This window comes from Ranitomeya imitator, chromosome 2 (assembly GCF_032444005.1).
Source record: "Ranitomeya imitator isolate aRanImi1 chromosome 2, aRanImi1.pri, whole genome shotgun sequence".
In the NCBI taxonomy this organism is placed as follows: domain Eukaryota; kingdom Metazoa; phylum Chordata; class Amphibia; order Anura; family Dendrobatidae; genus Ranitomeya; species Ranitomeya imitator.
The window spans coordinates 504376732-504401887 of record NC_091283.1 but is presented as its reverse complement, the minus strand read 5'-3'; the positions used below and the strand labels follow the sequence as shown (position 1 = coordinate 504401887).

Here is a 25156-nt window from a genome sequence, read left to right as displayed (position 1 = left end):
GTCCACTCCTTGTGAATCTTCTCCAAATTTTTGAATGGCCGTTTCTTAACAATCCTTTCAAGGCTGCGGTTATCCCGGTTGCTTGTGCACCTTTTTCTTCCACACTTTTTCCTACCACTCAACTCTCCATTAATATACTGTGGACAGCCAGCTTCTTTAGCAATGACCTTTTGTGGCTTACTCTCCTTGTGGAGTGTGCCAATCACTGCCTTCTGGACATCTGTCAAGTCCGCGGTCTTCCCCATGATAGTGTAGCCTACTGAAACAGTCTAGGAAGCCTTTGCAGGTGTTTTTGTTAATTATTGTAAGCCATAATTATCAACATTAACAAAAATAAACACTTGAAATGGATCACTCTGTTTGTAATGACTCTAATGAGTTTCACTTTTTGTATTGGAGCTGAAATAAATTAACTTTTGAAGATATGAGATGAGAAGCATTTATACTAGTGATACTAGGGCGGTTTATTCTCATCTGTGCTACTTCCAACATACAAGCTGTGTAGCTCATTTTTGAATGTATTCATAAGTGGGGTAGAGTGTATGATTTGTTCTTTCTAAGGGTATGTTCAGATGAGGCAAAAATGCAACCAGTATATCAGCAAAGTCTATGACCTTTTACCAAATATCTACACTCTTCAAAGAGATTTCTTGTGCTGAAATTGACCTGCGGGGAGCTTACAACTTCTAACAATGCCACTTCTTTCTGCAGATTTTTCTGATGGATTTTATCTTTTGCACAGCAAATTGTCATGTAATCCATTCCATACAGATGTACAGTATATTGCAATGGTCTTTTGTGAACTTACCCTATAGGTGGGTTCACACAGTGCAGTTGCTGTCCTTTTTTTTTTTTTTTCCCTCTAGTGTAAAAAGATTTTGAGGCTCTTGTTTTCGTTCTGCTGAGGACCTACTTTAGTAATGTAATACACTTTGACTTAATCGCTCAATCCACGTTCTGGAAAGATGAAGCTGAGAGGGAGATCTATTCACACTGGGGTGTTAAAAACATATCTTGCCTCATTTCTCTTACCCCATGACGGCACTAACGAGAGAGAGGGATCCGCCCTCAGGGACAGGAAACCCACAGGTTAAAAAGGCGGGACCTCTCCTCCACCTCAGTTCGGTTTCCTGTCCCCGACAGGGATCCCACAGCTCACCATTCAGGAGTCCAGGGACCATTGGGCCGAGTTCAGGCAGCGGGGGGCCCTGCCACGGTCTCAGGTGGATTCCTCCCTGAAGGCGCGTTCCGGGGTCGGCGGGCCTCGTGGATATGCGCGGAGGGGAGGCAGTGAAGAGGTTACCGAGCCTGCCTCTTCTCTTTTCAATGGAGTGGTCGGTAATAGGTAGCGGCGGCTACCTGGAGGTTTCCTCCGCCGGTCCATGAGGCGCACAGGGGGTGGTGACACCGGTCACCGACAAGCGGCAGGACGCAGGGTGCAGCGGCGGCTGCAGAAGCTCCGTCCCTCCTGTGAGCCGGCAAGTAGTGAGCGCGCGCGCGAGGTCCGGCAACTTACTGCGCAGGCGCGGGGGTCACTTCCGGGGTCGGCGCAAGGTACCTCTGGGTAAACCGGAAGTTACCTGGCGCCGCTCTGTCATAAAAACCGGAAAAAAAGGGGCATACCGCTGCTCAGTAATTACCACCATGAGTGGAATAGAGCAGTCGGTGGAAGAAATTTCACAGGCCCCTGTGACAAAGAATCCGAAGGAGCGCCATTCGTCACGGAAACCTACGCAGCGCAGCAGCTCAGGATCCCAGCGCAGCAGAGGCTCTGGTGGATCCAGGAGGGAGACGGTGGTTCAAGTGGAGGAGGCATCCTCAAAGCCACAACCGGTATCTTCCTCACATTAGGAGGGTAAGTGACCTCCGTGAAAGTGTATATTCTAATAGGGGTTTATTGTTTCCTAGGGAAAGAAATGCCAAGGGAAAAGTAAACATAAAGTGTGCCCACTTTGTTCAGCAGATTTGCCAGATTCGTGGGTTAAAAAACTCTGTGCGTCATGTATTAGGAACACCATTAATGAGGAGACGCCGAGTTTCACATCTGAATTAAAAGACTTAATTAAAACCCAGGTGGCAGACGCACTAAAAAGCGTAAAAAACCGTAAAAGAAAACGTAAAGAAAAAACTCCAGATTACAGCTCCAGCGAGGGAGATAGCACGAGTGAGGATTCAGATAGCTCTACAGCTTCAGCATCCTCCTCCGCATCTTCAGAAAGCGGCCGCAACTGTTTCCCAATAGATGAAACGGATGCACTGGTAAAAATGGTTAGGGCGACAATGGGCCTGGCGGACACTCGTTCCAAAAAAATCCGTACAAGATCTAATGTTTAGTGGCCTGGAACAAAAGAAGTACAGAGTATTCCCATTAAACGAAAAAATACAAACCCTAATAAAAAAGGAGTGGAAAAGACCAGACAAAAAAGTACTGTTGACACCCAAAAGGAAATACCCATTTGACGACCCAGCCTGCGCATCATGGGGAAAGGCGCCAAAATTAGACGTCGCCATTGCGAAAGCCTCCAAAAAATTCGCTCTGCCTTTTGAGGACATGGGAACCCTCAAGGATCCTATGGATAAAAAGGCCGATGTCTTTCTAAAGGGGTCCTGGGAGGCCGCCAGCGGGGGGCTAAAACCCGGTATAGCTGCTACTTGTACAGCGAGAGCTCTGATGGTCTGGCTAGATCATTTAGAGACTCAATTAAAAAATAAAACCCCGAGAGAGTCTATACTGGACTCAGTGTCAGCAATGAGAGGTGCCGCTGCGTATCTAGCAGATGCCTCAATAGACTCAGTTAGGCTGACGGCAAGATCAGCTTCTTTCTCAAATGCGGCTAGGAGAGCATTATGGCTGAAGTGCTGGCCGGGGGATCTGCAAACTAAAGCCAAGCTGTGTTCCATACCGTGTGAAGGGGAATATTTGTTCGGTCCCACCCTAGACAATGTCCTCGAAAAAGCGGTGGATAAAAAGAAAGCCTTTCCAGGATTCCCAAATCAGTCTTACAGGCGGCCCTTTCGAGGGAGAAGGTTCACACAAAGACGCCCCCCAAAAAACCAAAAGGAGGGGTGGGAAGACAGAAAATTCAAAAAAGGAGGGTTTATGTTTAACAAACCGGAGAATAAAAAACAGCCACAATGAGGGTGCGCCCCAGGTAGGAGGGAGACTGACTCACTTTCTTCAAACCTGGGAAAAAATTTCTGGAAGTGCCTGGACTTTAAACATCATAAAGACGGGCCTAAAACCATCCTTTCACACAATGCCACACAGTCAGTTTGTGGTTACACCACAAAGAAAGTCGGAGATCGAGCAACTGAGTATCCAGAGGGAAGTTCTCAGTCTTCTGGAAAAGAAAGTCTTACAGGAAGTTCCACAACAGGAAGAGACGAGGGGATTTTATTCCCCACTTTTTCTTCGAACGAAGCCGGACGGGACTTTCAGGGTGATAATAAATTTGAAACAACTAAACAAATACCTGGTGATAGAGAAATTCAAAATGGAAACAATAAAATCATGTGTCAGATCCCTTATCCCGTCTTGTTTCATGACTGTAATAGACCTAAAAGACGCGTATTATCACGTGCCAATACATCCGGAGTTCCGAAAGTACCTCAGAGTGGCAGTGATGATACAAGGGAGATTAAAACATTACCAATACAGAGCTCTTCCGTTTGGTCTAGCCATTGCCCCAAGGGTATTTACAAAATTAATGGCGGAAGTAATGGCCCATATAAGGGAACAAAACATATTGATTGTGCCTTATTTGGACGACCTACTAGTGATGGGCAGTTCCTCTCTTCATTGCAGCCAGCAACTAGACAGAGTGATGGTAGCCCTATCAAATCTAGGATGGTTTCTGAACCTGGAAAAGTCCAGGCTTATCCCGTCTCAAGTGCAGCTGTACTTAGGGATAGTAATAGACTCGACAAAGCAAGAGTGTCGTCTACCAGAAGAGAAAGTATCCAATATGATACATCTAGTGAATCAGTTAAGTGTTTTTCCTCTGATCACTCTAAGGAAAGCCATGTCCATACTGGGATCAATGACATCTTGTATCCCAGCGGTCCAGTGGGCTCAGAGCCACTCGAGAGATCTCCAGTGGGAAATACTAGAAGCAGTATCCCACGCAGGAGGAAATTTAGAGACGCAATTAAAAATATCCTCTCGGACAAAAACTTCCTTAAGCTGGTGGACAAATCCATCCAACCTCAGGAGAGGGGTTCCATGGGTATGGCCGGTCTCGATAATCCTGACCACAGACGCAAGTCCTTGGGGGTGGGGGGCCCACCTAAACAGGCAAATTGCCCAAGGTCCTTGGTCAGGGGAAGAAAAAGACCTTACTTCGAACATGAAAGAGCTTTTAGCAGTTCAGTACGCCATCAATCATTTTTTAACATCCCTCCGTTCCCACCACGTGAGAGTACTGACGGACAACAGGGTGGTAGTAGCATATTTAAATCATCAGGGAGGGACGAGGTCTCAATCCCTAATGAAAGTGACAAATTTCATCATGTCGCAAGCAGAAGCCAACTTGTCCTCCCTGACAGCCCTTCACATAAAAGGGTCAGAAAATCAAACTGCAGATTTTCTAAGCAGGACCCAATTAAAACAGGGGGAATGGGAGTTAAATACAAAAATATTCAAACGCATAGTGGATCTTTGGGGGGCCCCGGATATAGATCTATTTGCAAACAATCAAAATCGGAAAACGGAGGCCTTCTGCTCGATAGATCCTCGGGGGAGTCTAGTGGCTATAGACGCGTTGTTAATTCCATGGAAATTCCATCTAGCTTATGTGTTTCCTCCGATAGCTCTAAGTCCGTTAGTCTTGAAGAAAATCAGGGAAGACAGAGCCAAAGTGATATTGATAGCTCTGTTCTGGCCGAAAAGAGTATGGTTCCCATGGCTACGCCTAATGTCCATAGCGGATCCATGGGTACTCCCAGATATCCCAGACCTTCTGCATCAAGGGCCAGTGAATCACCCACAAATAAAAAGTTTGCACATGACGGCCTGGCTTTTGAAAGGGAACTGTTAACAAAAAAGGGTTTTTCTTCAAATTTAATATCTACCCTGCTGGCCAGTAGAAAACCTATAACTACCAGAGCCTATGGCAAAGTCTGGAAAAAGTTCCTCTCCACGTCAGGGGTGATCCTATCAAATCAGATGCCAATTCAGGAAATTTTAGAATTTCTTCAAAAAGGATTAGAGAAAGGCCTAGCAACAAACACTCTGAAAGTTCAGATTGCAGCATTGGGTGCCCTTTACAGCCAGGATTTGGCGGGGAATCACTGGGTAAAAAGATTTATTAGAGCATCTACTAGGTCCAGACCAGTTATACATCTCACCGCTCCTCCCTGGGATCTGAACTTAGTCCTTTCAGCACTAACTAAGGCACCGTTCGAACCTTTATCTCAGGCTTCACTGAAAATAATATCTTGGAAAACCTGTTTATTGGTGGCCCTAACCTCAGCTCGCAGGATTAGTGATCTGCAGGCCTTATCAGCTTACCCACCTCTAACCCAAATATTAGATGACAGAGTAATCCTTAAAACTGACCCTTCTTACCTTCCCAAAGTGGCGTCAAAATTCCACAGATCTCAAGAGATAGCGTTACCATCTTTTTGCCCCAATCCAAAAAACAAAAAAGAGGAGGCTCTACACACACTAGACGTAAAGAGATGTCTAACACGCTATCTGTCAGCCACAAGGGAGTGTAGGAAAGGGAGGGCTCTGTTTGTCTGCTTTCAGGGACCAAATAAGGGTCACAAGGCATCGAAAGCCACGTTGGCAAGGTGGGTAAGAGATGCCATCAAGATGTCATATACCTCTTCCGGAGAACAAGCTCCGGACACAATTAAGGCCCATTCAACCAGGTCGGTGGCAACCTCTTGGGCTGAACGTGGTGGAGCATCAATAGATCAAATATGTAGAGCAGCCACTTGGTCTTCCCCCTCTACATTCTTCAAGCACTATCAGCTTAATCTATCTTCTCCCTCAGACTTAACTTTTGGTAGGAGAGTTCTTGAGGCAGTAGTCCCACCCTAAAACTTTCATTCTTTGAATTTCTCTCGTTAGTGCCGTCATGGGGTAAGAGAATATCGTAGTTACTTACCGATAACGGTATTTCTCTGATCCCATGACGGCACCTGTATATTCCCTCCCTTCACGTATGGGTGTCCACACTACTAATAATTTAAGTCACGAGGTGTGCAAAAAAAAAAAAAAAAAAAATAAATAAATAAATAAATAAATATATATATATATATATATATATATATATATATATATATATATATATATATATATATATATATATATATATATATATATATATATATATATATATATATATATATATATATATATATATATATACTAGACTGTGGCCCGATTCTAACGCATCGGGTATTCTAGAATATGCATGTCCCCGTAGTATATGGACAATGATGATTCCAGAATTCGCGGCACACTGTGCCCGTCGCTGATTGGTCGAGGCAACCTTTATGATATCATCGTCGCCATGGCAACCATTATGACATCTACGTCGATACTGTGCCCGTCGCTGAATCAGAAACGTGAGATGTCTACGTCCTTTATGACATCATCGTCGCTGTGCCCGTTGCTGATTGGTCGAGGCCTGGCGGCCTCGACCAATCAGACGCGGGATTTCTAAGTCCTTTATGACATCATCGTCGCTGTGCCCGTTGCTGATTGGTCGAGGCCTGGCGGCCTCGACCAATCAGACGCGGGATTTCTAAGTCCTTTATGACATCATCGTCGCTGTGCCCGTTGCTGATTGGTCGAGGCCTGGCAGCCTCGACCAATCAGAGACGCGGGATTTCTACGTCGATGCTGTGCCGGTCTCTGATTGGTCAAGGCCTGGCGGCCTCGACCAATCAGAGAGCCGGGATTTCCAGGACAGACAGACAGACAGACAGACGGAAAAACCCTTAGGCAATTATATATATAGATATATATATATATGAGCTTATATAAGTTATATAGTTATGATTTGTTGTGTAAAAATAACCAATTAAGTTACAGCAGAAATTCCCTGCAAGGCTCTGTAAACCAACTGAGGTGGAGGAGAGGTCCCGCCTTTTTAACCTGTGGGTTTCCTGTCCCTGAGGGCGGATCCCTCTCTCTCGTTAGTGCCGTCATGGGATCAGAGAAATACCGTTATCGGTAAGTAACTACGATATTCTGGATGGAACTTGCATTTAGTTTTCTGTCTGAACATAGACTGTAATGGGACGGTCGTGTCACAGGGTTATTCCCCATCTCTTACCAGTCCAGGTATTGCAGAACAGGCGAGGGCTCTCGGTGTTTGTGGCACTCAGCACATTGTCATGGTTTGATCTCATTTGCAGAATATAATATCATATATGAGAATGTTTGTTACAATCTTCTGTCCTTGACTTGTCTACAGGCTAACACTAAACCCCCTAAGCTTAACAGCGAAGAACAAAGAGGCCGAGGGGCTCTGCTCAGTGACATCTGCAAAGGAGCGAATCTGAAGAGGACCACTGGAGTGAATGACCGGAGTGCTCCAGTATTAGAAAGTATGTATTGTATGACCTGTATGTAATGATTGTGCGGAGCAGGAAATCTTCATGCAATCTCCAGGCACTCCCTTTCTATATAAATATTGACTGGTGTGAGACGTCTGGGTTTGAAGTTATAAAATTTACTGAACTCTGTACTTTTCCCCTGAAGCTAACATTACAGAAATAAAGGAAGATGCTTGTCATTTTGCAAAGGGGATATGTGTAAGTGAATCTGTCATCGGATTGCACTTACCTCATCACTCCCCAAACTGCTTATATAGTCAGATAGTGCTTGTAAATATAAGTAAAGCCATACTTTTTTTTTTTATCCATAATCAAAAAATCCACGTTTTTTTTATCAGCGTGCAAATGAGGCCACACGTGCTTTGGAGGTCACAGAACACTTTTAGAGTCCCTGCTTCCCCATCTCAAGTCCCCACCTTGTGCAATCCACTGGTGCTTTACTGACAGCTCCATGGCTGTGTATTGTCATGTGCTAGTAAATGAAATCTTGCAGCAGTAAGACGTGCAAGACGGGGACTTGAGATGGGGAAGCAGAGGATCATGAAGTGCTCATCGTGCCCTGAGCACTTATGGCCTCATTTGCAGGCTGATAAAAACATGATTATTTTGATTATAGAGCTGCAGATTGTTATAAAGAACAGTATGGGTCGTCTTATCTTTACTATCCTTACAAGGTCCCTGGACGCTGGCAGGTCTCTACCTGTGTATCATGGGAAGAGACCTGTCAGTCATAAAGATTTGGCAGGGAGAAACTGGCTGGGGACTTGCTTTGGGCTAGTCAGCTGAGACATAATTCCTGGACTGCTTTTCAAAGCGTGTTTGCCCTGAAACAGTGCAGCATTTCAGAACAAAATATACAAAGCTGCAATTGCGCAGCCAATGTCTGATTTCATGCTGCCCATTTTTCGGGCAGCATGAATCTGATGGCAAGTCTCCTATGAAGGGATTAGTGCCTAAACAAATGATATCCTATGTATATGATTAGAGGTCCAATGCCTGGCACTGCTACTGATCAATTGAGTTCTAGTCTAGCAGTATCCAGATATAAGTGATGTGTGGGGCAGAACAAAGCAGCCGCCAGTAAACCATGTGTGGAGCTGCTCTGTTCTGCCCTTACATTGTTTATACCCAGAACTGCCAGAGCAGAATTCAGTGGTGGTGCCAGTTGTCGACCTCCTCCAATCTCATCAATTGTTTAGTACTTGACGATAATTCCTTTAAAGAGACTGTCTGGGGTCACAACCTCTTTCCATGTAATGTCAGGGCTGAAGGGCTATATTCCGCTCCGTATCCCAGTGGAAATCGTTGTGAAAGATTTCAGTCTGCCACTTTCCCACAGTTGCAGTGTAGACCAGCAGTGGTCAAAGATGCTCCCAACACTGTGCCGACACTGGTAACTGGCTGTCCGCACAGTGTTATATAACCTGGAAGAAACGTCTGTGAAACCGTGGCCAAGTTGGATCCATAATGACCATCTAGTACCTGGACCTGTTCCACTACTAGGACAATCCCTTCTCGATCTGAATGTTTGGCCTAATAAAATAAAAACACTTATACTCCTCTCTCGTGCTGGTGCCGTTCCAGCGGTGTCGGCACTCTTGTTCCCGGGGCTTACATGTGGTATTTATGATACATGAATCCTTTGCACAATGAGCGCTGCAGTTACTGTCCTTGTCTTCAGACAAATCGAGCATGAAGAGAAAGCCAAGGCTGTGGCTGCTCTGACTTTTTTTATTTTATCGGCGCCAAACATTCAGATCAGGAAAGGGTTATCGCAGTAGTGAACATTCCCTTTTAAAGGATCATTCCCAATGTTATCGTACTTGCAGATCTGCGAGTGTCCGACAGAAGGGACCTCCTCCAATCTTGAGAAAACACTTTGATCTGGATCGGTGGGACTGCCTGATATAGTCAATTACAATGCACGTCTACCTCTGGCAGTCCCATAGGTAATGAATGGAGCAGTGATATTCATGCGTGGCCACCACTTTATTCCAACACATTTCAGAGCCCTGATGTCCAGTGGTTGGACACCAATTAATGCACAACTTATCACTTTGCATACGTGATAACGTCTAAAGTTGAGAATAAATCCTTAAGGCTCCATGTACATAATGATAGTTGGTTGCACCGAATGTTTTTGATTAAGCCCTGCCAGCTATCTAATATGTATGGGTGGATCCCAACTCCCCCTGTTCCCAACAGAAAGATTGTTGGGTTAGATCTGGCAATACAAATTCAGACACCCCATCCTCTTGCTCTTCATGTAGTGCCGGTGGTGTCTGTTAGCATCTCTCCCCTCTCTCCCTATAGAGCACACATGAATGCATTGCCGAGTTGTGTTTGAGGGATCAGGGGAAAGAGCTGACAGCTGAACTAGAATTTGGTCAGCAGCTACTGAAAATATATGTGCATGTTTTAGAGGTATGCCCCAAAACCATATATTGAGAATCGTAGCCTAAAAGTGGCCATAAACTTGGCCATACTCTTTCCCTAACACCCCCGTAAACATGGACCACTGAATTGGCTGAGTAAGTGTATGATCATAGGAGGTGGTAGTACAGTAGTCACCATTTTTTTGTTTCATTTTTTTTTTTCTTTTAACAATTGTCTTGGAATTGTAGAAATCAGACAGTTTCTTCCTTTTTGCTGTAATATAAATGCTGTAATATTTTGCAGAATCTAATGGCGGCGGCAGTGGTGGGCCTGGTTTTAGGCCAACAGGCGGAGGAGCGATGCAACCAAGAGGAGGCCTCTTTCAAGGGGGAGTTCCTCAACTTAGGCCAGTAGGAACCAAAGATAGTAACTCGGGTACGTGATGATGTTTTGGGGAGTTTCTGCTGCTGAAAAAGAACTGTTTTATTGCTGGCCCATGGGGAAGTGTGAATGTCTTCAGTATTTACCTCTGTATTTTTTGCTATTCTTCCAATGTCTTGTCCCTATACACTCTGCTCTGTAGCATTTTTGTACAAATATATCTTGATTTTGTCACTTTTCTTATCTTCTTCAGAAAGCCCATCTGGTCGGTCTCCTCTTCAGGGATCAACAACACGATCTGCTGCTCCTCGTCCCCCAGTTTCAGGAGGGAGACCCCAGGATGACACAGACAGCAGTAGCAACCGTTCTTCCCCTCCAGAAGTTGGACGAGCCCACAGGCCGTCCTTGCCAGATCTTACACGTCCCCCTAGTACCACTAGTCCAGGAATGAGGCACAGTTCCTCTGCCCCTCCACCTCCTCCTCCTGGGCGAAGACATGCTAGTTCAGCACCTTCTCCTGCTCAGAATGCCAAACCATACAGTAGGGATAAGCCTTTACCGCCAACCCCAGGGCATCGGGCTCCTGCTGCTCCTCCAGTAAAGCCGCCTCCCTCTCCTGTCAATATGCGAACCCCTAATTCTCAGGGACAGCCTCCTCCACCGCCACCTTACAGACAACCTCCTCCTTCTGTGAATGGACCACCTAGCCCTATAAATGAGCCACCCCCAGACCTACCACTGCGGCTCAACTCTCTCCCTCGCAGACAAGCTGCAAACGTGCGAGGACTGGCTCCTCCTCCACCAACTTCAGCAAATCTCTCTCCGGGTGGTAACAGACCACCACCGCCTGTAAGAGACCCTCCTTCTAGGGGATCAGGTATGGCAATGCATGCATTACTAAAGTAGTAATTCTATTTGAATGGAAATTTTGTTTGTCCCTAAAATCCCCAAATGTTGCTTTTCTGCATTGTTAAAATGTCCTCATCTTGCAGCTCCTGTAGTACGTAATGGTGGCCGTGATGCACCTCCTCCTCCTCCCCCTCCTTACCGAATGCATGGCACAAGTGATACAACACAGAACCGGGCTAAGCCACCACCGCCTCCCTCTCGAATTCCTGCTGGACCTCCTCCACCACCACCTCCTGTCAGGAATGGACACCGAGACTCTATCTCCGTTGGGAGGTCATTTGCAGGTAAACCTGCGTTAATTACTTTTTGCATCACATTTCTTCCTATCTGCTGTAATAGTGCAGAACATGTAAGTTACACACTAAGATCTCAATTTAGGGATAGATACATGCCTACTGTAATACCAAATGGTATTACTCCTCCCTGATTGACATGCCCCAGTCTTGGACCTTCACTGCTTTTCTGAGTGTAAACTTTTTCTGGTTTTCCATAAGTATCCAACTATATATGATCCACTATTCTAGAAATGTGTTACCGGGATGTTCCCATAAGTTTTGATTATCTTTAGGATAGATCCCACCAATAATGATCGTTGAGCATGCACACTGCCACTCCATTCAACGTCTGTAGGGGAGAGAGCGAAGTACAGGAATTCATCACTTTGTCTGGTGGGGTCCAGCAGATCCTAACAGTAAAAGTGATGCATTACTGAATGAGCACTGCAGCTCTTCCATTTTTTTTTCCTGCACATGCACAGCAGGGGCTGAGGGTGAGATGACCAGTGAAAACTTAGTAGGCGCAGCCCCAAACCGGCACTGAGGCCCTTTCATTCTTAAAATTGTGGGAGTTAGATCTCTACTGATTATAAAGTGATGGCCTCACCTTTAGGAGATGTTTTGGTTGTCTGACATGGATTTTATGAAATAATGCTAAAAAAAGAAAACTCTACATGCGTCCTGTGGGAATTTTTAACCCCCCTTTTTGGCTTTTTATGAGACATAACATGCTTGTGGTTACAGCCCAGCACTACTGCATCTAATTATATAATTGCCAATCGGCTCTGTCACAGCTTCCGGCGATTGTGTCGCTATCCCACAATCCACCGCGGCCGGAAGCTGTAACAAAAACGGCACCGCTATTCTGTTGGGAGATCAGCGGTGCCGCGCAGCTTTGGCAGGGGATTTGAATCCCGCGCCGCTCATTGGCTGAGCCAATGAGCGGCACGGGATTCAAATCCCCCGCCAAAGCCGCGCGGTGCCGCTGATCTCACAACGGAATAGCGGTGCCGGTTTTGTCACAGCTTTTGTCAAAGCCGCGAGGCACCGCTCAGCTGGCGGGGCGGAGGATTTGAATCCCGCGCCGCTCATTGGCTTAGCGCCGGGGAGATGTTCATTTCACCGCACTCCCGATGCAATAGCATCGGGCCTATTTTTAGTCTCTCATGAAGAGCGGTTTAAAAGGATTGTTCAGCCCAGTGAAATTTTCAGCAAGTACTGCAGTTTGCAAAATCTTAATGGTAACAAATACACGTACCGCCAGGATTCGGCACTGCTTGGCAGTTCCAGCAGTCATCAAGTGATTTTAAGTATGCGATTTGTACACTTGTGGTCATTTGTCCACTATAGTCTTAGCTGCTTCTCTCAAGAGAACGTTACAAGAGAGTGCTGAGGCTCTAGTTGGCACGTGGCTGCAAGTTTGCAGATTGCATGAGGTCAGGATGACAGAGGCATTGCAGAATTTTATGTTGAATCTGGAGCACGCCCACTGTTGGGCTAAATAGAGGCAGGTATCATGGGACAGGCAACTAGGAACAGCCTGTTTCATGTCGCTCCCCCTTTTCTCAGGCTGGCTGTTACAGGTGGTGCTGAACACTGGTCCAGACAGGAGAGGGGAGCAGTGAGGAGTAGATCTTGTCACACAGAATTTCAATGCATATAAAGATAATTAAAGTGCACTGGGCAGCTCATTTTTATAGGCACGGTGGCGCAGTGGTCAGCACAGCAGCCTTGCAGCGCTGGAGTCCTGGGTTCAAACCCCACCAAGGACAACATCTGCAAAGAGTTTGTATGTTCTCTCCGTGTTTGCGTGGGTTTCCTCCGGGTACTCCGGTTTCCTCCCACATTCCAAAGACCTACTGATAGGGAATTTAGATTGTGAGCCCCAACGGGGACAGTGATGATAATGTGTGCAACCTGTAAAGCGCTGCAGAATATGTTAGCGCTATATAAAAATAAAGATTATTTATTTATTTTATAGTGCATAAGTGCGGGAACGGTACAAAAAAATGTTTATCTCCCCGGAATAACCCTTTTATAAGGAGTCTGTCAGCACAGAATGACTGTTCAAACCAAGTACAGGCACTCGGTGCACTTTTGGTGTGGCCAAATATTTAAGTGCAACTTCCCACCTGCTTGTTTTCCATCTATGTTCACCCCTTCTTCTTGGACAGCGCTGTCTGCATAGGGTCACAGAAAGCTGGAGAGATGGAAAGCGAGTAGGTGAGAAGGTGCCCTTGCACATTGGCCACCCCAAGAATGTACTGAACACCTGTACTTGGTTTGAACATTCATTCTGTGCTGACATACTCCCATTAACCCCTTCCTTACCTTGCCTGTACTCAGTACGTTCTGGTTGGGAAGTGCTTCCCAACCTTGGAAGTACCGAATACGTCCATGCGCTTTTTTACCCCCTTCCGCACACACAGCAGCTGTGCGCACGAGATCACTGCGGGATGTTCAGCTAATTTCATAGCTGACACCCGGCCCTCACCTCTCACACCTCTTCCAGCAGTTTAACCCCCCGTAAATGCTACAATTGATATCGCAGCATTTAGAAAGCAGAAGGAGGGTGCCCTCAAACAATGGGAATGCAAAAACTAGTTTTTGCAATAAAAAGCGCCTTTGTGTGTGAAAGCAGCCAAACATTAAAAAAAAGCTACAAATCTGGTATCAATATAATCGCGCCAACCTGAAGAATAAAGTCGACTAATCACTGATCCTGCACGAGGAACGGCTTAAAATAAATAAAACCAATTCTTCACCTGCTGCTGATGTATTCATTCTGCCTCCTGAAGATCTTAGTAAGGCTCTGCTCACATTTATCCTGCGCTGAGCGGTTATATCAGGGTTTCCGTGTAAATGCGTGATTCAGACGGAACCCGGCAGAAGATTTCCTATAGTGAGGCAGAGAGACCCTGTGGACCAGCTCGATCTGGCCGTGTCTTTTTAGGCTTACATAAAAGTGCTGTCGGCAACAGTTTTGTGCATATCTGGGGGAAAAAAAAGGATACAGCTGAACAGAGGCCAGATAGGGTCCAGAGTAACTGCTGCCTCATCATAGTGAATGGATCTTTTGGGAGTTTCACCTGAATCATGTCACTCAGAGATTTAGATGGAAACCCTGATATAAGTGCCCAGTGTACAGCACAGGATAAATGTGATACAAAATTTTCTGTAAAATGTTTTCAATAAAAGCTTCAACTCAAGCTACAAAAAAAAGTAAGTCACCACTCTGTCAATGGAAATATAGGGGTTTCCACATTACTAGTAGTACAAAGGCTCTGGAGAAGCGCTATGGCTTCTGCTTTTTTGGCACCTCAGGGACTCTCCCAGTGAGTCATGGCACCTGCAAACCATAGTAAAATCTGCACTTTAATATGGCGCTCCTTACCTCCTAAGCTTCGCACTGTGCCTGAAAAGTATTTTTCGATTACATTTAGGGTATTGGCGCTAACGGGAGAAATTTTTACAACAAACTGAGGTTCATTTTTTCCTATTAGCCCTTAAAAAATAAAAAAACTTTTAGTGGTAAAAATGTTATTATTTCATTGCCCAATGGTATAAATTTTCTTTCACATATCAAAGTTGTAAAATTTTGTGAAGCACCTGGGGTTTCAAGGTGCTCAACACACATCTAGATAATTTCCTTGAGGGGTCTAGTTTCCAAAATGGGTCACTTGTATGGGGCTTCCACTGTTTAGGCATATCGGTGGCACTCCGTACGCAACATGACACTATTCCATCAAACTGTGTTCCAAAACGTGGCTCCTTCTTTTGTAAGCCTTGCCGTGTGCCCAAATAGTAGTTTTCGGACACACATGGGGTATCCGCATACTTAGGAGAAATTGCATAACGTATTGTATGCTGCAATTTCTCCTGGTACCCTTATGCAAATAAAAAACGTTTTTGTGGGAAAAATGTGTTCGTTTTTTTTTCACCACAGATCTAAACACATTCCTTGAGGAGTCTAGTTTCCAAAATGGCTTCACTTGTGGAAGTTTAAAAAAAAAAAAAAGGGCTAAAAGAACGTTTTTGTTTAAAAAAAAAAAAATTCCTTCCATATTGCAAAATTTACTGTGAAGCACCTGAACTTTTAACCCCTTAAGCCCCGAGGGTGGTTTGCACGTTAATGACCGGGCCAATTTTTACAATTCTGACCACTGTCCCTTTATGAGGTTATAACTCTGGAACGCTTCAACGGATCTTGGCGATTCTGACATTGTTTTCTCGTGACATATTGTACTTCATTTTAGTAGTAACATTTATTCGATATAACTTGCGTTTATTTGTGAAAAAAACGGAAATTTGGCGAAAATTTAGAAAATTTCGCAATTTTCCAACTTTAAATTTTTATGCCCTTAAATCACAGAGATATGTCACGCAAAATACTTAATAAGTAACATTTCCCACATGTCTCCTTTACATCAGCACAATTTTGGAACCAAAATTTTTTTTTGTTAGGGAGTTATAAGGGTTCAAAGTTGACCAGCAATTTCTCATTTTTACAACACCATTTTTTTTTAGGGACCACATCTCATTTGATGTCATTTTGAGGGGTCTATATGATAGAAAATACCCAAGTGTGACACCATTCTAAAAACTGCACCCCTCAAGGTGCTCAAAACCACATTCAAGAAGTTTATTAACCCTTCAGGGGTTTCACAGGAATTTTTGGAATGTTTAAATAAAAATGAATATTTAACTTTTTTTCACACAAAATTTATTTCAGCTCCAATTTGTTTTATTTTACCAAGGGTAACAGGATAAAATGGATGCCAAACATTGTTGTACAATCTGTACTGAGTACGCTGATACCCCATATGTGGGGGTAAACCACTGTTTGGGCGCATGGCAGAGCTCGGAAGGGAAGGAGCGCCATTTGACTTTTAAATGCAAAATTGACAGGAATTGAGATGGGACACCATGTTGCGTTTGGAGAGCCACTGATGTGCCTAAACATTGAAACCCCCCACAAGTGACACCATTTTGGAAAGTAGACACCCTAAGGAACTTATCTAGATGTGTGGTGACCACTTTGACCCACCAATTGCTTCACAGAAGTTTATAATGCAGAGCCGTAAAAATAAAAAATCATATTTTTTCACAAAAATGATCTTTTCGCCCCCAATTTTTTATTTTCCCAAGAGTAAGAGAAGAAATTGAACCTCAAAAATTGTTGGCCAATTTGTCCTGAGTACGCTGATACCCCGTATATGGGTGTAAACCATTGTTTGGGCGTATGGCAGAGCTCGGAAGGGAAGGAGCGCCATTTTACTTTTCAATGCAAAATTGACTGGAATTGAGATGGGATGCCATGTTGCGTTTGGAGAGCCCCTGATGTGCCTAAACATTGAAATCCCCACAAGTGACACCATTTTGGAAAGTAGACCCCTTAAGGAACTTATCTAGAGGTGTGGTGAGCACTTTGACCCAACAAGTGCTTCACAGAAGTTTATAATGCAGAGCCGTAAAAATAAAAAATCATATTTTTTCACAAAAATAATCTTTTCGCCACCAATTTTTTATTTTCCCAAGGGTAAGAGAAGAAATTAGACCACAAAAGTTGTTGTGCAATTTGTCCTGAGTGCGACGATACCCCATATGTGGGGGTAAACCACTGTTTGGGCGCATGGCAGAGCTCGGAAGGAAAGGAGCGCCATTTGACTTTTCAATGCAAAATTGACTGGAATTGAGATGGGACGCCATGTTGCGTTTGGAGAGCCCCTGATGTGCCTAAACATTGGAACCCCTCACAAGTGACACCATTTTGAAAAGTAGACCCCTTAAGGAACTTATCTAGATGTGTGGTGAGCACTTTGACCCAACAAGTGCTTCACAGAAGTTTATAATGCAGAGCCGTAAAAATAAAAAATCTTATTTTTTCACAAAAATGATCTTTTCGCCCCCAATTTTTTATTTTCCCAAGGGTAAGAGAAGAAATTAGACCACAAAAGTTGTTGTGCAATTTGTCCTGAGTGCGACGATACCCCATATGTGGGGGTAAACCACTTTTTGGGTGCATAGCAGAGCTCGGAAGGGAAGGAGCGCCATTTGACTTTTCAATGCAAAATTGACTGGAATTAAGATGGGACGCCATGTTGGTTTGGAGAGCCCCTGATGTGCCTAAACATTAAAAACCCCCACAAGTGACACCATTTTGGAAACTAGACCCTCTTAGGAACTTATCTAGATGTGTTTTGAGAGCTTTGAACCCCCAAGTGTTTCACTACAGTTTATAACGCAGAGCCGTTAAAATAAATTTATTTTTTTTTCGCAAAAATTTTTTAGCCCCCAGTTTTGTATTTTCACAAGGGTAACATAATAAATTGGACCCCAAAAGTTGTTGTCCAATTTGTCCTGAGTACGCTGATACCCCATATGTGGGGGGGAACCACTGTTTGGGCGCATGGCAGAGCTCGGAAGGGAAGGAGCGCCATTTGGAATGCAGACTTAGATGGATTGGTCTGCAGGAGTCACGTTGCATTTGCAGAGCCCCTGATGTACCCAAACAGTACAAACCCCCCACAAGTGACCCCATATTAGAAACTAGACCTCCCATGGAACTTATCTAGATGTGTTGTGAGAACTTTGAACCCCTAAGTGTTTCACTACAGTTTATAACGCAGACCCGTGAAAATAAAAATTCTTTTTTTTTTTCACAAAAATGATTTTTTAGCCCCCAGCTTTGTATTTTTACAAGGGTAACAGAATAAATTGGACCCCAAAAGTTGTTGTTCAATTTGTCCTGAGTACGCTGATACCCCATATGTGGGGGGGAACCACTGTTTGGGCTCATGGCAGAGCTCGGAAGGGAAGGAGCGCCATTTGGAATGCAGACTTAGATGGATTGGTCTGCAGGCGTCACGTTGCATTTGCAGAGCCCCTGATGTACCCAAACAGTAGAAACCACCCACAAGTGACCCCATATTGGAAACTAGACCTCCCATGGAACTTATCTAGATGTGTTGTGAAAACTTTGAACCCCCAAGTGTTTCACTACAGTTTACAACGCAGAGCCGTGAAAATAAAAATCCTTTTTTTTCCCACAAAAATGATTTTTAGCCCCCCAAATTTTTATTTTCCCAAGGATAACAAGAGAACTTGGACCCAAAAAGTTGTTGTCCAATTTGTCTCGAGTACGCTGATACCCCATATGTTGGGGTAAACCCCTGTTTGGGCGCACGGGAGAGCTCGGAAGTGAAGGAGCACTGTTTTACTTTTTCAATGCAGAATTGGCTGGAATTGAGATCGGACGCCATGTCGCGTTTGGAGAGCCCCTGATGTGTCTAAACAGTGGAAACCCCCCAATTATAAATGAAACCCTAATCCAAACGCACCACTAACCCTAATCCCAACTGTAACCCTAACCACACACCTAACCCAGACACACCCCTAATTCTAATCCCAACCCTAATCCCAACCGTAAATGTAATCCAAACCCTAACCCTAGCCCCAACCCTAGCCCTAACCCTAACCCTAACCGGAAAATGGAAATACATTTTTTTTAATTTTATTATTTTTCCCTAAGGCTAGGTTCACATTGCGTTAGGGAAATCCGTTTAGCACTAGCGGATTGCGCTAACACAATGTCTTTTTAGGTGTCGTGTTTAGTGGTCGCGTTAACGTCCCCGCTCTGGAAGATCGGGGATCGGACCTCGGGCGCGCCGCGGACGCTGCAAGCAGCGTCTGAGGCGCGCCACAAAAGAATGGCACCTTGCTAGCGCGAGCCGAAAATGGCACGCTCTAGCGATGCGCTACACCTGAAAATCACATTGCTGTCAATGGTTGTGCTAACGGACCCGTTGCACGGCGTTAATTGTGACATTTTCGCCGTGCAACGCTGTCCGTTAGCGTTAACCCATTAACGCAATGTGAACCTAGCCTAACTAAGGGGGTGATGAAGGGGGGTTTGATTTACTTTTATAGCGAGTTTTTTAGCGGATTTTTATGATTGGCAGCCGTCACACACTAAAAGACGCTTTTTATAGCAAAAAAGTTTTTGCGTCTCCACATTTTGAGACCTATAATTTTTCCATATTTTGGTCCACAGAGTCATGTGAGGTCTTGTTTTTTGCGGGACGAGTTGACGTTTTTATCGGTTACATTTTCGGACACGTGACAGTTTTTGATCGCTTTTTATTCCGATTTTTTTGTGAGGCAGAATGACCAAAAACCAGCTATTCATGAATTTCTTTTGGGGGAGGCGTTTATACCGTTCCGCGTTTGGTAAAATTGATGAAGCAGTTTTATTCTTCGGGTCAGTACGATTACAGCGACACCTCATTTATATCATTTTTTTTATGTTTTGGCGCTTTTATACGATAAAAGCTATTTTATAGAAAAAATAATTATTTTGGCATCGCTTTATTCAGAGGACTATAACTTTTTTATTTTTTTGGTTATGATGCTATATGGCGGCTCGTTTTTTGCGGGACAAGATGACGTTTTCAGAGGTAACATGGTTATTTATATCCGTCTTTTTGATCGCGTGTTATTCCACTCTTTGTTCAGCGTTATGATAATAAAGCGTTGTTTTTTGGCTCGTTTTTTTTTTTTTTCTTTCTTACGGTGTTCACTGAAGGGGTTAACTAGTGGGCCAGTTTTATAGGTCGGGTCGTTACGGACGCGGCGATACTAAATATGTGTACTTTTATTGTTTTTTTGTTTTTTTTTTATGTAAAGAAATGTATTTATGGGAATAATATTTTTTTTTTTCTGCTTTATTTTAGGATTTTTTTTTTTATTTTTTTTTTTTTACAAGTGTGGAAATTTTTTTTTTTACTTTTTCACTTTGTCCCAGGGGGGGACATCACAGATCACCGATCTGACAGTGTGCACAGCACTCTATCAGATCGGTGATCTGACATACAGCCGGGCAGGATTAGAGCTGCAGCTGCAGCCTGATCCTGACCCGGAAGTGCTCCCTGCAGGACCCGGATGCAGCCCGGCGGCCATTTTGGATCCGGGGACTGCAGGGAGAAGACGCTCGGTACACGGTGAGCACATCACCGTGTACCGATCGTCTCAGGGAAGCCCGCAGGGAGCCCCCTCCCTGCGCGATGCTTCCCTGCACCGCCGGCACACCGCGATCATCTTTGATCGCGGTGTGCCGGGGGTTAATGTGCCGGGAGCGGTCCGTGACCGCTCCTGGCACATAGTGCCGGATGTCAGCTGCGATAGGCAGCTGACACCCGGCCGCGATCGGCCGCGCTCCCCCCGTGAGCGCGGCCGATCGCATATGACGTACTATCCCGTCCATGGGAATTAAGTCCCAGGTCACCTGGACGGGATAGTACGTCATATGGGATTAAGGGGTTAATAAACTCCTTGAATGTGGTTTTGAGTACATTGAGGGGTGCAAGGTTTGGAACTGTCAGTTTTGGGTATTTTCTGTCTTATACAGTGGGGGAAATAAGTATTTGATCCCTTGCTGATTTTGTAAGTTTGCCCACTGACAAGGACATGAACATTCTATAATTTTAAAGGTAGGTAAATTTTAACATTGAGAGATAGAATATCAAAAATAAAATCCAGAAAATCATATTGTATAAATTATATAAATGTATTTGCATTTTGCAGTGATAAATAAGTATTTGATCTCTCTGGCAAACAAGACTTAATACTTGGTGGCAAAACCCTTGTTGGCAAGCACAACAGTCAGACGTTTTTGTAGTTGATAATGAGGTTTGCGCACATGTCAGGAGAAATTTTGGTCCACTCCTCGTTGCAGATCATCTCTTAATCATTAAGATTTTGAGGCTGACGCTTGGCAACTCGGAGCTTCAACCCCCTCCATAAATTTTCTATGGGATTAACGGCTGGAGACTGGCTAGGCTACTCCATGACCTTAATGTTCTAATTTTTGAGCAAATCCTTTGCTGCCTTGGCTGTATGTTTAGGGTCTCTGTCTTGCTGGAAGACCCAGCCCCGACCCATTTTTTTTTTTTTATTTCCTGGCCGAGGGAAGGAGGTTGTCACTCAGGATTTTATGCTACATGGCTCCATCCATTCTCCCATTGATGTGGTGAAGTAGTCCGGTGCCCTTAGCAGAAAGACACCCCCAAAACATAATGTTTCTCTTACCCCCATGACGGCACCACGGAGAGAGGGATCCGCCCACAGGGACAGGAAACCCACAGGTTAAAAAGGCGGGACCTCTCCTCCACCTCAGTTCGGTTTCCTGTCCCTGACGGGGAATCCACAGCTTACCGTTTCGTCGCGGGATGCCAGGGATCATCGGGCCGAATTCAGGCAGCGGGGGGGCTCTGCCGCGGTCACAGATGTCGTCCTCCCTGAAGGCACTTTCCGGGGTCGGCGGGCCCTGCGGGTACGTGCAGAGGGGAGGCAGTGAAGAGGACCGAGTCTGCCTCTCCTCTCTCCACAAACGGCCAGTAATAGGTAGCAGCGGCTACCTGGTAAGATACCGCCGGTCTGAGGGCTCGTGGGAGGTGGTGACACCGGTCACCGACAGGAGGTTCCAGCATGGAGTAGCAGCGGCGGCTGCGGCAACTCCTCCGCCCCTCCGACGAGCCGGCATCCAGTGAACACGCGCGCTGGGAGTCGGCAGTTTTCTGCGCAGGCGTGTACGGGTCACTTCCGGGGCGGCGCAGGGCACCTCTGGGTAAACCGGATGTTGCCTTGCGCCGGGCTCTGGGGATATATTCGGCGGGGAAATCGACTACCGCTGCTCAAGATGGCTACCACGATGAGTGGAAAAGAGCAGTCGGTGGAGGAAACTCTGCAGTCCTCAAAAGGAAAAGACCCGCAGGAACGCCATCATCAGAAGCCTGTGCAGGGTCACAGCTCGAGGTCCCAGCGCAGCAGAGGCTCCAGTGGATCCAGGAAGAAATCAACGGTTCATATGGCGGAGGCTTCCCCAAGACCAGAACTGGTATCTTCCTCACGTTAGGAGGGTAAGTGACCTCCGTGAATGTATATATTCTAAATAGGGGTTTATTGTGTTTCTTAGGGAAAGAAATGCCAGACGAAAACGAAGCATAGAGTGTGCCCGCTCTGCTCGGCAGATTTACCATCCACATGGGGGAAAAAGCTCTGTGCTTTATGTATAGAGAACACCATAAGTGAAGAGACCCCAAGATTTGCTTCTGAGCTTAAGGAGTTAATTAAATCAGAAGTAGCAGATGCGCTAAAGAGCGTAAAGAGCCATAAAAGAAAGCGCAAAGATAAAACCCCAGATTACAGTACCAGCGAGGAAGCTAGCGTACACTACGGTTCAGATAGCTCTACATCCTCCTCAGCATCATCCTCCGCATCCTCAGAAGGTGGGCGCAATTGTTTCCCAATTGAAGAAACGGATGCGTTGGTAAAAATGGTTAGAGCAACCATGGGGCTGGCAGACACTCGTACTAAGAAAACTGCGCAAGTGCTCATGTTCAGTGGCCTAGAACAAAAGAAACACAGGGTGTTTCCGTTAAATGAGAAAATACAGGCTTTAATAAAGAGAGAGTGGAAGAGGCCAGATAAAAAAGTACTATTAACCCCTAAAAGGAAATATCCATTCGATGACCCAGCTTGTGCTTCATGGGGAAAAGCACCAAAATTGAATGTCGCTATTGCGAAAGCTTCCAAAAAATTCGCTTTACCCTTTGAGGATATGGGAACCCTCAAGGATCCTATGGATAAAAGGGCCGATGCCTTCTTAAAAGGGTCCTGGGAAGCCACCAGCGGGGGATTAAAGCCCGGGATAGCGCTACATGCACGGCCAGAGCATTAATGGTTTGGCTGGATCACCTGGAGACACAAAAAATAAAACACCAAAAGAATCTATACTAGACTCAGTGTCATTTATGAGAGGAGCTGCGGCATATCTAGTAGACGCTTCCATAGACTCGGTAAGGCTTACAGCAAGATCAGCGTCATTTTCAAATGCAGCTGGAAGAGCACTATGGTTAAAGTGCTGGCCAGGTGACTTGCAAACTAAGGCAAAACTATGTTCCATACCATGCGAAGGAGAATTTTTATTCGGGCCCACCCTAGACGATATCCTCGAGAAAGCTGTAGACAAGAAAAAGGCTTTTCCGGGATTTCCAAATCAATTCTATAGGCGGCCCTTTCGAGGGAATAAATTCATGCGAAGATGTCCCCCAAAAAAACAAAAAGAGGGTTGGGAGGATAAAAAATTTAAGAGGAGGCTTCCTATTCAACAAGCCAGATAATAAAAAAAAACCACAATGAAGGTGCGCCCCAGGTAGGAGGGAGACTGTCTTACTTTCTCCAAACCTGGGAAAAAAATCTCCAGAAGCACTTGGGTTTTAAACATAATAGAGACGGGCCTGAAGCTGAAGTTTCACACGAGGCCACACCACCAATTTTTAGTGACGCCACAAAGGAGATCGGAGATCAAACAACTGAGCATCGAGAAGGAAGTCCTCAACCTCCTGGAGAAGAAAGTCCTTCAGGAAGTTCCACAACAGGAGGAAGCATCAGGGTTTTATTCTCCGCTTTTTCTTCGGACGAAGCAAGACTGAACTTTCAGAGCAATAATAAACTTGAAGAAATTAAATAAATACCTAGTAACAGAGAAATTCAAGATGGAAACAATAAAATCATGTGTCAGATCCCTTCATCCGTCTTGTTTTATGACCGTCATAGACTTAAAAGACGCATACTATCATGTGCCGATCCATCCAGATTACCAAAAATATCTCAGGGTGGCAGTAGGTGATACAAGGGAAACTGAAACACTATCAATACAGAGCGCTTCCGTTTGGCCTGGGTATTGCCCCGAGGGTATTTACAAAACTAATGGCGGAAGTAATGGCCCACATAAGGGAACAGGATATATTGATTGTCCCTTATCTGGACGACCTCCTAGTGATGGGCAGATCTCCTCTCCATTGCAGCCAGCAACTACACAGAGTAATGTCAGCCCTATCAAATCTAGGATGGTTATTGAATCTGGAAAAATCCCAACACAAGTACAACAGTACTTAGGGATAATAATAGACTCAACAAAACAAGAATGTCATCTTCCAGAAATAAGTGTCCAACATGATACAACTAGTGGACCATTTGAGTCACTCTCCAGTCGTTACTTTAACCCCTTAGTGACAGAGCCAATTTGGTACTTAATGACCGAGCCAATTTTTGCAATTCTGACCACTGTCACTTTGAGGTTATAACTCTGGAACGCTTCAACGGATCCCGCTGATTCTGAGATTGTTTTTTCGTGACATATTGTACTTCATGTTAGTGGTAACATTTCTTCGATATTACTTGCGATTATTTATGAAAAAAACGGAAATATGGCGAAAAATTTTAAAATTTTGCAATTTTCAAACTTTGTATTTTTATGCCCTTAAATCAGAGAGATATGTCACGAAAAATAGTTAATAAATAACATTTCCCACATGTCTACTTTACATCAGCACAATTTTGGAAACAAAATTTTTTTTTGTTAGGGAGTTATAAGGGTTAAAAGTTGACCAGCAATTTCTCATTTTTACAACACCATTTTTTTTTAGGGACCACATCACATTTGAAGTCATTTTGAGGGGTCTATATGATAGAAAATACCCAAGTGTGACACCATTCTAAAAACTACACCCCTCAAGGTTCTCAAAACCACATTCAAGAAGTTTATTAACCCTTTACGTGCTTCACAGGAACTGAAACAATGT

The 25156-nt window shown here is 44.7% G+C and overlaps 1 protein-coding gene across 1 annotated transcript in view; it reads left to right on the top strand.

The window, feature by feature from the left end:
* Positions 1–25156, top strand: part of WIPF2 (WAS/WASL interacting protein family member 2) — a 71101-nt gene that overhangs the window by 34708 nt on the left and 11237 nt on the right. Inside the window, exons 3-6 of the mRNA XM_069751625.1 lie at positions 7431–7563; positions 10252–10383; positions 10583–11206; positions 11322–11522. Of these exons, the coding sequence (XP_069607726.1) occupies positions 7431–7563; positions 10252–10383; positions 10583–11206; positions 11322–11522 (1090 nt within the window). The remainder of the gene's footprint in view (positions 1–7430; positions 7564–10251; positions 10384–10582; positions 11207–11321; positions 11523–25156) is intronic.